Below are 13,033 nucleotides of genomic sequence, written 5' to 3'. Positions count from 1 at the left end.
CCAACATGACCATTTGGATTTATCCTATTGAGTACACTCCACTGAAGACTGTTTATCTAAGATAAGACGGAAATGGGATACTTTGGGAACAGGCTTTCTTTTTTTTAAAAAAATGAGAGAATGGAATGCACTTAATTTAGGAATTGATATTTTTATTGAAGCATAATTAATTCACACATGGAAGGAAGGAAGAAAGGAAGGAAAAAAGAGATAAGGGGAGGGATGGAGGAAGGAAGGAAGGAAGGAAGGAAGGAAGGAAGGAAGGAAGGAAGGAAGGAAGGAAGGAAAAAGAGATAAGGGAGATGGAGGGAGGAAGGAAAGTAGGAAAAAACAGATAAGGGTTGGGGAAGGAGGCAGGGAGGAAGGAAGGAAGGAAGGAAGAAGGCAGAGCTACAGGTTATATTTTCATGTGATTTTTGCAGAGCGAAGATATAGTTGGACTTCTTCCCAAGAGCCTCCCCAGCTAAAACCAAGAGTTCGGGGAACGCCAATGGATGGGCAGAAGACAGGAAGTGGGATCTCTCATATCCTGCGGAAGATTTCCCTTCTAGGAATTCTTCTGGCTTTTCCTTCTATGGTGGCGTCGGGCAAGATTTTTTTTTCAGCTGTGGCTGATGGTACTCCTGGTGGTGTTGGTGATCAGACTTCCCTTGATGGTCCGATGTTCCATATTCTTGGTTGTCATCATAACTTTGGCGGGGCACGGCCTGGTTTCCACAATCCGAAACACAGCAGTGGCCGGAGTTTGCACACTCATTATCCTGATGGTGATGTTTGTCCTCCTGGGCACCCATGTTTCTCGGTCCTTTTTTTAAGAAGAAGCAACGCTGGAAAGAAAGGGAGAAAATGGTAAAGGTCAGGTCCCCCCCAAAAAACCAAGAATGACACCTCGCGATTCTTCTAAACCATTTCCTTTGTCGTTCCTCATCTATCGGCAGAAACTACTTGCCCCATCAAACATATACTGTAGGCGCTCCTCAAATTACGACTGCAACTGGGACGCTGGCTTATTTGGTATTGTTGAATTACATTTTATGTAGACTTCATTAGGGAGCTCACGTTCCCATCCCTAGGAAATGCAAGGCCCTCAGCAAATATGGATGCCTTGGCCCTCCGTGTCTGAAGGTTCTTGAAAACCTGACAGAGTATCTCTTTCTTTCATCTTATATTAATTAATCAGAATACAGCTGGAAGGGAGGTCTTCTAACCCAGCCCCCTACCCAAGCAGGAGACACTATACCATTCCAATATCTCAGGGGCTGCCCCAAAGAAGAAGGAGTCAAGCTATTCTCCAAAGCCCCTGAAGGCCGGACAAGAAGCAACGGATGGAAACCCGTCAAGGAGAGAAGCAACCTAGAACTAAGGAGAAACTTCCTAACAGTGAGGACAATTAACCAGTGGAACCACCTGCCTCCAGAAGTGGCGAATGCTCCGACACTGGAAGTTTTTAAGAAGAGACTGGACAGCCATTTGCCTGAAATGGTATAGGGTCTCCTGTCTGAGCAGGGGGTTGGACTAGATGACCTCCAAGTCCCTTCCAACTTCTTCTTCTTCTTCTTCTTCTTCTTCTTCTTCTTCTTCTTCTTCTTCTTCTTCTTCTTCTTCTTCTTCTTCTTCTTCTTATTATTATTATTATTATTATTATTATTATTATTATTATTATTATTATTTAGGATAAGTGGCTGTCCAGTCGCTTCTTAAAAACCTCCAGCGATGAAGCACCCACAACTTCTGGAGGCAAGTTCTGTTCCACTGCTTAATTGTCCTCCCTGTTAGGAAGTTTCTCCTTAATTCTAGGTTGCTTCTCTCCTTGATTTGTTCCCATCCATTGTTTCTTGTCTTGCCTTCTGGTGCTTTGGAAAATAAATTGACCCCCTCCTCTTCTTTGTGGCAGCCTCTCAAATACTGGAAGACTGCTATCATATCCCCCTCCTAGTCCTTCTTTTCTCCAGACTGGGCATTCCAAAATCCTGCAACCGTTCTTCATATGCTTTATCCTTGTTTCTGGTCTGGAATCTGTCTTTTTTTAAAATCAGCCATGAATATAAGGTCGGCTGGAAAGGCAGAAAGGGAGGAATCCTAAACACTTCACCATCACTGTCACCACCATGCTGTCTGACCAGTTCAGAGGAACATCTAGTCCACTATTCAGCCCCATTCAAAGCCTGCCTAGATACCTCCAGGAGGTTTTTATGGATGGGAGGACATCTTAACTTCCTTTTCACTGTCATCCTCCAACCGTTGGGTTTAAAGCAGGCCACCTTTGATTCTGGAGCTACTCTGAATCGAACAAACGTGAGGTAGTTCTTGTCCTCCATGAATTTATCTTCCAACCCTTTTCAGAAACCATCCTTTTCAATGACCATCCCTGTATCTGGTGTCAACAAGCCCCTCTGGATAACTGCGTTTTTTAAAAAATCCATTATCAATCTCTGCGATGGATTTCCCTACTAGAAATGAAGGACCCTCCACCATCCTTATTCTCCTAAAATATCCAGGGGTCCATATCTCTACGATATCCCCTTCCATCTCTTGGTCATTTCCCTCATTGTTTAGCCTTCTCAACATTTCTGCTTGCCCTTTGCTTTGCTTCTCCCTTCCCCTAGAAGTTGGAGGAGAAAAAAAATGAGCTTGGTCAGAGAGATGAACAGAAGGAACTTACCTGGTTCTCAAGGAGATCGCTGAAGGACGTCGAGCTGTAGTATGGACACCCCTTCCAAGGGACCTTTTTATATACTTGTTTCTCAGGACATCTGGGCGTGAGACATCAGCCAGCTATGCCTATGTTTATTTTTTCCTTTGTCTCTTGAATAAAAGACCACTCTAATTAGCTCGCGATCTGCAACCTTCCTTTTGACTCAGGCTATTAAAATCATAATAAAGAGCAAATGAATGCATTTTTTCAGTCCATGACCTCGTGGATGTAAATGCCGGGCACACCTAGGAAGAAAAAGCTGGGAGCGGGGGGGGGGGAGATCTTGAAGAGATTTTTTTTTTGTCCATCCCTGGAAGTTTTCAAAATAGATTGGACAACCATTTGACCTGGATGGTATGAAGTCTCCTGCTCAAGCGGGGGGGGGGGTGGGGTTGGACTAGAAGACCTCTGAGGTCCCTTCCACTTCTAGGATTCGACGCTCTATGTTCTAAGCCGCAGATGATTTAAAATTAAAAGAAAACGCTTGCTTGAAACTTGGTATGTTTTAATCCCGTATGATGTAAATCTGGGATTAAATTCATTGCAAATATATATATATATATATATATATATATATATATATATATATATATATATATATATATATATATATATATATATATATATATATATATATATATATATATATATATATATATATATATATATATATATATATATATTTCCCTTGGGGAGCCCACAACAGCTTTAATTTGTCCCTAAGCAAAAGATGAAAATTTAACTTGAACTTTTGAGGAATGTAGGATTTCTTCATTTGGCTAAGGATAGAGATAGGGATCTTCCTTATTTGTCTCCACTGTTATGGCTATAAAAATGCATCCATGGGCTTTGGAATCTGGGCAGGCAGTGGTGAATAGGTAAAACATTCCTTGCATATTATAAACGGCAAGATTCAGTTGGCAGGCTCAAAGTTGGTTTCAAACGGGCTGGGTGACAAGTCTGCCACGGGATAAGGTACAATCTACTGTAGCTGTGTAGGAGGCTGGTAACCAAACTGGATGTGAGAAAACTTGACGTGTTTTCATTCTTGCTTCGGAATAAGATGAAAGGAATTCAGGAAGTTGCATTGGAAGGAATCAATTTAGTGGCTTATCAAAATTCAGGCAACACTGAGTAAATCCGAATCCCCTCTTGTATGCTCACTGATAAAGGACAGAAGGAGATCCGGTGGTAATTTTCTGATGTTTGGGTTCCAGAAAAATGCAAGCAAATATATTTAAGAAGGCAGAAGCCAACACTCTTCACTTTCAAATGTTAAGATTTCTGTTTTGCTAGTTTAAAAAAAAAAGTTGAAATGAGTTGCAACGTTTCTGGAATCTGAAACAAAACGGCGATATGGAGAAATCTCGTTCTCGTTCTGTCTCAGTTTTCCCGTATGGAGAGTTGTCGACTTACGACCGAAATTCAGCCCCCAATTTCTGTTGCTAAACGACACAGTGGTTAAGCGAGCTTTGGCCCATTTTACAACCTTTCTTGTCACAGTTCTTAAGTGAATCACTGCGATGGTTAAATTGGTAACACGGTTGTTAAGGGAATCTGGCTTCCCCATCGACTTCACCGGTTGGAAGTTCGCAAAAGGGAATCACGTGACCCCACAAACGTGAGTCAGTTGTCAAACCATCATAAAATATGAGTCGGTTGTCAAAATATGAGTCAGTTGTCAAACCATCATAAAATAGGAGCCATCCTTAGAGATTGCAAAGGATCTGAGAGTTGTAGGACGAACTGAGAATTGAAAACCTCATCTGAGTTACTATTTGAGTAGGTTTACTCAAGTAGTCTTTAGCAAAGCTTAATAGATGATTTTGAGCCGCGGGAAACTTAGTAATAGTATACTTAGACAACATATGCACAGTAACCTACAATTATATATGTAGGAATTTAAATCCTAATTCGTTATGCAAAGTGTTGCACACTATGTAAGTTACACATCAGAAGTTCAATACTTCTATGCATAGTTTGAGACAGATCACATTTTTAGGAGGGTGTCTTGTGGTTGACAATAAATATTTGGAGTTGCATTTAATGAGAAGGATCAGATGCCATTGTTTGGTGTGAGGAATTGTGACTATGTGTTCTTTCCTCACTACAGAAAGGCCTCTCAAAATCTTGTGAGAACAATTGGATGGAAAAAGGGACATCTTTCTTAGCCCTGTGACAGTCAAAAGTCCCTAGTCCTCAAGGAACTAGCATCCAGGCAAAATAGCAGGGAGTGTAATTCTCCACCACATAGAAATAGAGTGGATTTAATTCCACTTAAATTTAAAGACATTAAATTGGAGAGTCCTAGGGATATAGTTTTATTTTTAGTGACTATTCTGGCATATATTGAGACAGGAAGAATCCGCAACTAGAATATATATTCTGGATAATAGACAATATTTGGAGCCATGTTATAACTTCTGCAGCCAGAAGAGAGCAGACATATCCTATGAATGAACAGGACACCTTAGTCTTTTAATAGATTTTTGGTTTCTGATGCTTTTATTGATGGCATTCCTTTATGGTTTAAAAAGGGACCTTGGATGTTTTACACTGCTTCATCTGTATTCAGAGTAAGTTAAATTTTCACAGTGAAAAGTGGAAGTGTGTTTGATAAAAAAAGAGAAAGAAATCAATAACCCACTTAAAATAATTGCCTAATGAGAGGTATCTGGAGCTGAAGACCTAGAAGCTCAATGGAATTCTCTTTTCTCTAAAGCTTTGTTTCAGAAAAAGATGCCCAACGTTAAGAACGTGAAAGGTTGACATGGAGCAGAACTTTTGCACAACAGAAGTATAAAAACAGACGTAATGTCAGCTGGAGCTATCTACAATTGCAGTAGCTTTTCCTGACCAGATCCTAAGTGAATCCAAAATTAATCCAGATGTTAGATGTTCGTTAGATAGACAGTATTTTGTGGATCTATCCAAATGCAGTTAGGTCTAGTGCCCTCTTGTGGCCACATTATGCATGACACTAGATATGGTTACAACATGGAAGTATATTAATTTTTGAATGATTCAATCAGAGTCGCTGAGAGTGAGTGGGAGGCCATATAAATTCTCATAAATAAGTAAAAAGGAAATAAACCAGTAAATAAATAAATGAATTTGTCCTAGGAGAAGTCTAGAATTATTTTTTTAATGGATAAATTTTATTAACAGCTTTAAGAGGAACATTAAAACTTAACACAAGCTATCCAGAATGGTGATATTTCAGTGGGAACAGACTTTGGAATTTGGTAGGGTCTCAATCTTTCCTTGTTCTGGAAAGCTGTATATTACACATGGTAAGAAGAAAAAGAAGCTTTCCTTTTACAAAAGCAAAAGCAGAAGAAGATTCAACATCCACTTGATGTTCCTGCGCATGGCTCAAAGCACACCCCTCTCCTTCTGCCACCGTATCCTGAAGCTGAACATGCTGGTTCAGCACATACTCCTGTTCCACATCCTCCAGAAGACATTATGCAAGGTTCTGCGCATACACTTCTCCTGGCAGGGCTGCACCCTGGTTCGGCACACACTCCTCTTCCACTACCACACCTTCCAGATGTTACGCAAGGTTCTGCGCATACACCTCTCCCCGCAGGTCTGCACCCTGGTTCAGCGCACACTCCTCCGGAGGTAGCACATGGTTGAGCACAAGCCACGGTCCCTCCTCCAGATCCACAACATGACCCACGATCTGAGCACGCATGAGAATAGTGCCCCCCAGTGCACCCATCGCAGGCATCTCCAATTGGGCGCCCCCAATAATCTCGGGGTCCTCCTGAAGGGTTGTGAACACAACATCTAACTCGTGGGTTTCCTCCTGGTGTACAAGTGGACGGGCGGTAGCAGTAGCACCGGTAGTTGTGGCCACCTCTTCGGGGGACATTGCTCCTGGGATTGCAACACGTCACACAGGCGGTGTTATCAACATAACGGAAGGGTTTACGACGAGTATCTAACCAGGATCCCGCTGGGTCGTACCATGTTGAGTTCAAGTTGAAGTAGGCTTCTCGTCCAGAAGAATAGATTCTTTCTTCTGGCATGGTGGGTGGAACTGAAAGCCTAGGAGCAAAATACACTGAAATCAGAATGACACCCCCACCCCACCCCCCAAAAAATAGAATGCGTGAATGTGATTTTCGAATTGAAAATTACGACAGAACAAATTTACCTTATAATAGACTAGGTGGGTCCATCTGATCGAGGAGAAAAGAACTGATGTAATAAGGCCGCGGAGAGTTATTAAACGTTCCAATATTCCAGAATAATACTAAAATACTTGGAGAACCTTTTATTGATCCATTATCATAAACGTGCATGTTTGTGCACACACTTTTAACTCACACATTCGCATAAGCCTTCAGCTGAACTTTAATAAAACATGTCATTTTTAAACCCTTTAAAATATTGTAGGGCACTGGGCACTTAACTTTGTACTTGGTACACGCACCTAGCTTGATTTTTGTTCCATCTCTGATTTTCAACCTATCCAGGAATGATTTTTCTTATAAATTATATCATCCTTCTTTTGTAGCTGAACTCAGTGGGGTGGGTCTTCCTATTCTCTAAAGCAAGAGAAAACAAAAAATGTTCTCTCATCTGTCATAACCTTCAGAAAGTTGAAGGGGCTTCCATATTTCTTTTCTTGTTCCGTGGTCTTTCTCCCTGACACTGTTTATGGCCACGTGTCAACTATAAGAAGGCAATTTGGTGCCCTCCAAATATTTTGGACCACAGTTCTCCATAAGATCCACTAAGTGTGGGTAATTGTAAGGAATCATGTGTGCTGCTCCCAAAATATCTAGGAGAACATCTAACCCTCTAGACAATCTACTTTGATAAACAGATAAAAGACGTAGAGACAGGCTTACCTTATCAATGAAGGAAGCAAATGTTCATGAATGAAGTACTTAAGAAACAGAAGTTCTTATATATGGCTTCAGTACTCATATATAGATGATACAATGTCTTGGGAATGGTAGGTAGGTCCAAAACCATGGATCTGAGAGACTTTAACACCTGATCCATTACTTAACTATGGTTCAATGGATGGAGATACATGCAATTAGCAGTCACTACTGGATCGGTGATGTAGATGACAAAGTATTTTCCCGCGTTCAGAAGATAGATGACAGAATTCCAATGGGTCCACAAACAGAAGATGATTGGATGACAGCTCAGAGGAATCAAGGAAGACGCCATGATCAATCAACGCCCCCATTGGGATCAATTGCATCAGCTGCACACCAGACTCTTATGCAAAATAATTTATGGCACCCCGTGCACAATGACTAGAATGTTATTAACTGCAATTGTTAATGTTAATGGTCTTCTAAAAATGTGGAGTCTATTGTTGTCTGGGTTGTTAAAAAAAAGCCAGTCTACAACATGAGCTAGCCTGCAAAACACAAAGTCTGCCAGTATAACCCAGCAAGGGAACCTCAGTTGTGATAGCTGGGTACCAAATGTCTCTTTGTAGCTATTTTGGCACCCCGATACAAGATGTGGAAGTGAATTTAGGCAGACTCATGGAGACAGTGGAGGACTGGGAGGGCTGGTGTGCTGTGGTCCATGGGTTCACAAAGAGTAGGACACAATGTAATGACTGAACAACAATTATGTAAGATGTAATAACGGGCTGAACTTCAAAGTAGCATTTTGCTGCATTGTAAATGATACTCGTCTTGAAATATCTGGAACTAAACTCAAAATTTGTCTTGCTGTCCACTGGCTAAAATTCTGGTGGGCTACCACACAGCGTTCCTAAGCTGACTCCTTGGCAATACAGGATGATTTCTCTTCTGCTGGCTGGTGAATCACTTGAAGGAGGGCATGCCAAGCATGTGGCAGAGCTGAGCAGTCCAGAAATTATCAGCTGCACAAGATGTATCCCTCATACATTCTTGAGAATGTTCTCAAGAACATGATGGCATCAAAGCCATCTTCAGTAAATAGCAGAGAGTAAGAGGCAGAGAGTTCCCATGCTTTAGTGTGTGGTCACAATGACATCAGATTCATCCACATGAAGTCCCTTTGGCATGTCGCAGTTCCCCTTAGAAATGGGACCTTTCTGCTCTGCTTCCAAGGTTCCCAAGCAAAGCCAGAATGATGCCATCAACCCATAGGAAGGAGGAAATGGAAGGGGTTAGGAGGAATCTCAGGATGGTCAGGTTGGGGAAAAAGAAATTTTAGGAGGTCACCACAGAAATGCAAAAATGAGGATTTGTTTAGTGTCAAATACAATGTTCTGATCTTCTTTCTGGATGTAGCAACAGAGATTGGATGTTGCCAGATGGAAGTAGATTGCAGAACTGTGGGTTTTTGCAGTCGGCTTGTGAGCTGAGTGGTTGAGGGATTTTTTCCCCACCAAGTTGATTGCCTATAATGTAGCCTTGGTAGACCTAACATTAGCTGAGCCTTATTTCTGAATCATTTTTGGATGTAACTAATTTACAGCTAAAGAGGAGCAGAGTGACATGTTTTATAGTTTGGAGGGGTTTTCCTTCATTCCTTAACAAAATAAGTTTTAAATACAAGTTTAAAGATTTATTTATTTTTTAAAATAAAAGCTAAAGACTAACTGGAATGTTGATTTTGGAAAGTTACAAAAAGATTAAGGATCCAGATGGGTTTGAAATAAGATTTTGAAACTAATTGTGAGAATCCTTCCCTGTGGAAAACTGCTCTTGAATTCTTAAAAAAAAACATGATAGGATGAGTCTTCCACTGTTGGACACTAGAGGGAGCCAGAAGAATTATAACAATAGGAGAAGAACATTTAAATTTAACTAATGAACCTCTTCTTATTTCATGCCATGACACCCATAAAAAAGGGATGGCACAATACTTGTTTTGTCACTTGTCCTTTCTCCCTCCCCCTCAAATTTATCTGGATTATCAGGTTCAAATTATCTTTGTTCTATCTTCTATCTAAATCTCATGAGGACATTCCTAGAAAACTTCAGACAATTGTTAGGTCAGGAAAAATAGATGCTTTAAAAAAGAAGAAGAAGAAGAAGAAGAAGAAGAAGAAGAAGAAGAAGAAGAAGAAGAAGAAGAAGAAGAAGAAGAAGAAGAAGAGGAAAAAAAGGGAAAAACGAAGAATTCTGGGAGTGATGAATGCTTTAATAAGTTCTATGGTGTTACATATGTATTTTTTACATACAAATTCGATTGTCAAAATGTCCAGGATAAGTAATTACAAGCATATCAGGTAGTAAATAAATAGCAACACAACATTTTGAGAGAGATTGTGATGTTCATATTCAGCACAACTCGGCAGCTATTTCTTCAGAAGATGAGGAGGTGCTTTGCAAACTTCTTTGACCTGGCAGATCTCACGTTGTGGTGGACAGCATGACTGGGCTGGTGGACAATACTTTTGTTGAGGTGGATAGCACAGTTGGGCTGGTGGACAGTAGGACTGGGCTGGTGGACAATATTTTTGTTGAGGTGGATAGCAGGGTTGGGCTGGTGGACAGTAGGACTGGGCTGGTGGACAATATTTTTGTTGAGGTGGATAGCACGGTTGGGCTGGTGGACAGTAGGACTGGGCTGGTGGACAATATTTTTGCTGAGGTGGATAGCAGGGTTGGACTGGTGGACAGTAGGACTGGGCTGGTGGACAATATTTTTGCTGAGGTGGACAGCACCGTTGGACGGGCCGACAGTACTTCTGTACTGGAGGACGACAACAAACAGGTGGATGGCACTTCTGCACTGGAGGACACCACTGGGCAGGTGGACGACACTTTTGCACTGGAGGACAACAGGGTTTGACAGGAGGACGGTACTTCTGTACTGGAGGACAACACCGTTGGACAGGGGGACAGTAGTTTTGGACTAAAGGACATTTCTGTTTGGTTGGGCAGCATTTTTGAGCTGGAGGACAATATTTTTGTCTTGGGGGACAATAACTCTGCACAGGAGGACAGCGTGATGGTGGAGGTGTATCACAGCATTCCATTTCAGCCCTCCATCTCACTGAGTAGCTAGACGGTTCCCAACTTACAGATCTCATATAATTATTGTATGAATCTTCTCCACCACCACATTCTGTTGTATACATTTCTTGAGACTTTTGATTAGACCTGTAAAATATACACATGCTAGGAACACAAGGATAAAACTATTTTAGATTTAAAAACACAATTGATGAATTAAATTGGTGACTGAATTAGAACTTTTTTTTGGTAATCTTTTTCTAGAGCATTTCCTGTGAAGAACGTCTCTCAACATTACTTGGGAGTTAGTTAAGAGGCACTAAAATTATGACTTGGTGAAACCACACATTAAGGCTTATTGTGCTTTGTTTGGCTGAAGCTATGTCTTGTAAACTGTGCCATGTAGAACAGCATGTTGTGATTTTAGTCAATTGTGATTTATTCACAGAATCATGGATGAACAAACCATAGCTTAGCCCAATGTGTGAAGGTCCTGGCTGTGGACCAAAATAGTTTGTTTCAGGATTCACTCCTTCTGGTTCATTTTCTACCTTACTTTAATCCTAGACCTTACCTACCCCCCACCCCCACCCCACAGTATCTGTCCAGGTTGCCAGACACCCCACAGCAATCAATATGAGCCATTGGGGGCTCAAAAGGAATGGCAACTTCAACAAATCTTAACCACACAGATGCTGCAATATAGTACTGATATTTTTGACTCATATACAAAATACAAAAATGAGGAAGGAAGGAAGGAAGGAAGGAAGGAAGGAAGGAAGGAAGGACAATGATAGAGTAGTAACATTGATCACATTTGTTCCTACTTATTCCCCTTAATGTGTTTTAGCCAATCTTGGAGCGTTTCTGAATTTATCTGCCATTTTCACTACTCGCAAAACTATATAGCGATCAAGGATATTGTAGGTTCTGATCTGTCCATCATTCCCAGGTTAGCCTCCTAAGAACTGTGAGATAATTTGACAAATCAAGAGTTGGCTCAGATGGATGGATCTTGCTACTGATCCCTTAATCAAAAGTCTTATCTTCCGAAATCTTTCCTTCTCAGCACAACCTGGTCTCATTGGAAAGTTGAAAGCCAATTGTAGCCATCAGGACTACATCCATCAAGGTAATTTACAACTTGTATGTTCCAATAAAGAGAAGGATGGTAATAAATTAAAAAAAAAACCTTGGGTTTCCAAGATATATTACTTACCGAAGGGTCCTCCTCTTCTAATTCTTCAGTAAAGATAGCAAGGAATGATGACAAGATGTTTTTATAATAGTTGGAAAGATCCCTTGTGACTGGCTGGATCCCTTCTCGGTAAAAGAAGGAGAAAATATCCCATCACCCAGTTGTTAGTGGTTGTCTCGATTTGTCATTTTAAGTGTTTTCTCGTACCTTGGCAAACCGAATGCTTTGCATATCCAAAGAGGTGACTAAGCTTACCAACCATCTGCTCTCTGGATTCCAATAGAAAAAAAGCCAAGATAAATAATGTAAGACAATAGCCTGAAGCTACTGAAAGCTGCCTGCAGCTGAGTTATAATGAGCTGTACAACAAAGACCTTCTGATTAGAGTATCTACCTTTTGCTTTGATCATCTGATAGTGGCAGTGACTTCAGTGGGCTGGGTCATCTTACAAAACTTCAAAGATACGTAAATTGGGCAACCCCATTGGAGAAGAAAAGACCCTAAATTTGGAGAGGGTGTGTTTAATTGTCCATTTGATATTTCTCCGGCAATCTCAATAGATGTTTTTCAAGAGCTATTTATACTCTACGGCCCAGAAAAATATCTACTGACTATCTGGGTTTTTCATTCATGAAACTCCTTAAACTAGAATGGGTATGATGATTGGATGCTGGCTTAAGACTGAGACAGCCAAATGTAAGTTCTACTCAGCTGCTGGTTGACCTTAGACTAATAGCTATTTTTTAGCTTAACCTAATAAAGTGTAACAGAGTGAGCGCCTGTTACTCGTCCCAGCTTCTGCCAACCTAGCAGTTCGAAAGCAGGTAAAAATGCAAGTAGAAAAATAGGGACCACTCCGGTGGGAAGGTAACGGCGTTCCGTGCGCCTCTGGCATCTAGTCATGCCGGCCACATGACCACGGAGACGTCCTCGGACAAGCGCTGGCTCTTCGGCTTGGAAATGGAGATGAGCACCGGCCCCTAGAGTCGGAAACGACTAGCACGCACGTGCAGGGGAACCTTTACCTTTACCTTTAATAAAGTGTAAAATAGCGATGAGATGGAAAGAATGAAGAATGGAGCCTTAATAGACTACTAGCACTATTACTACTAACAACAAGATCAACTCAGAGGCTTATCTAAATCAGTCTTCTGTTCCACAACGTCCAACTAGGAATTGGTGGAAAGTCTACAAGTCCATCA

At 41.1% G+C, this 13,033-nt stretch overlaps 1 protein-coding gene across 1 annotated transcript; it reads right to left on the bottom strand.

The window, feature by feature from the left end:
• Positions 1-572: 572 nt before the first annotated feature.
• On the bottom strand, positions 573-6,732 carry LOC310647482 (uncharacterized protein; the record flags this gene model as incomplete). Its single annotated transcript, XM_083374796.1, has 2 exons — positions 573-827; positions 6,184-6,732. The coding sequence occupies 2 exons, from the start codon at positions 6,730-6,732 to the stop codon at positions 573-575; spliced, it is 804 nt and encodes a 267-aa protein (XP_083230922.1).
• Positions 6,733-13,033: the final 6,301 nt, after the last annotated feature.

The sequence above is a fragment of the Vipera ursinii genome, assembly GCF_947247035.1.
Source record: "Vipera ursinii genome assembly, chromosome: 15".
In the NCBI taxonomy this organism is placed as follows: Eukaryota; Metazoa; Chordata; class Lepidosauria; order Squamata; family Viperidae; genus Vipera; species Vipera ursinii.
Note: the sequence above shows the minus strand (reverse complement) of the source record. Positions and strands in the feature narration are given on the sequence as shown.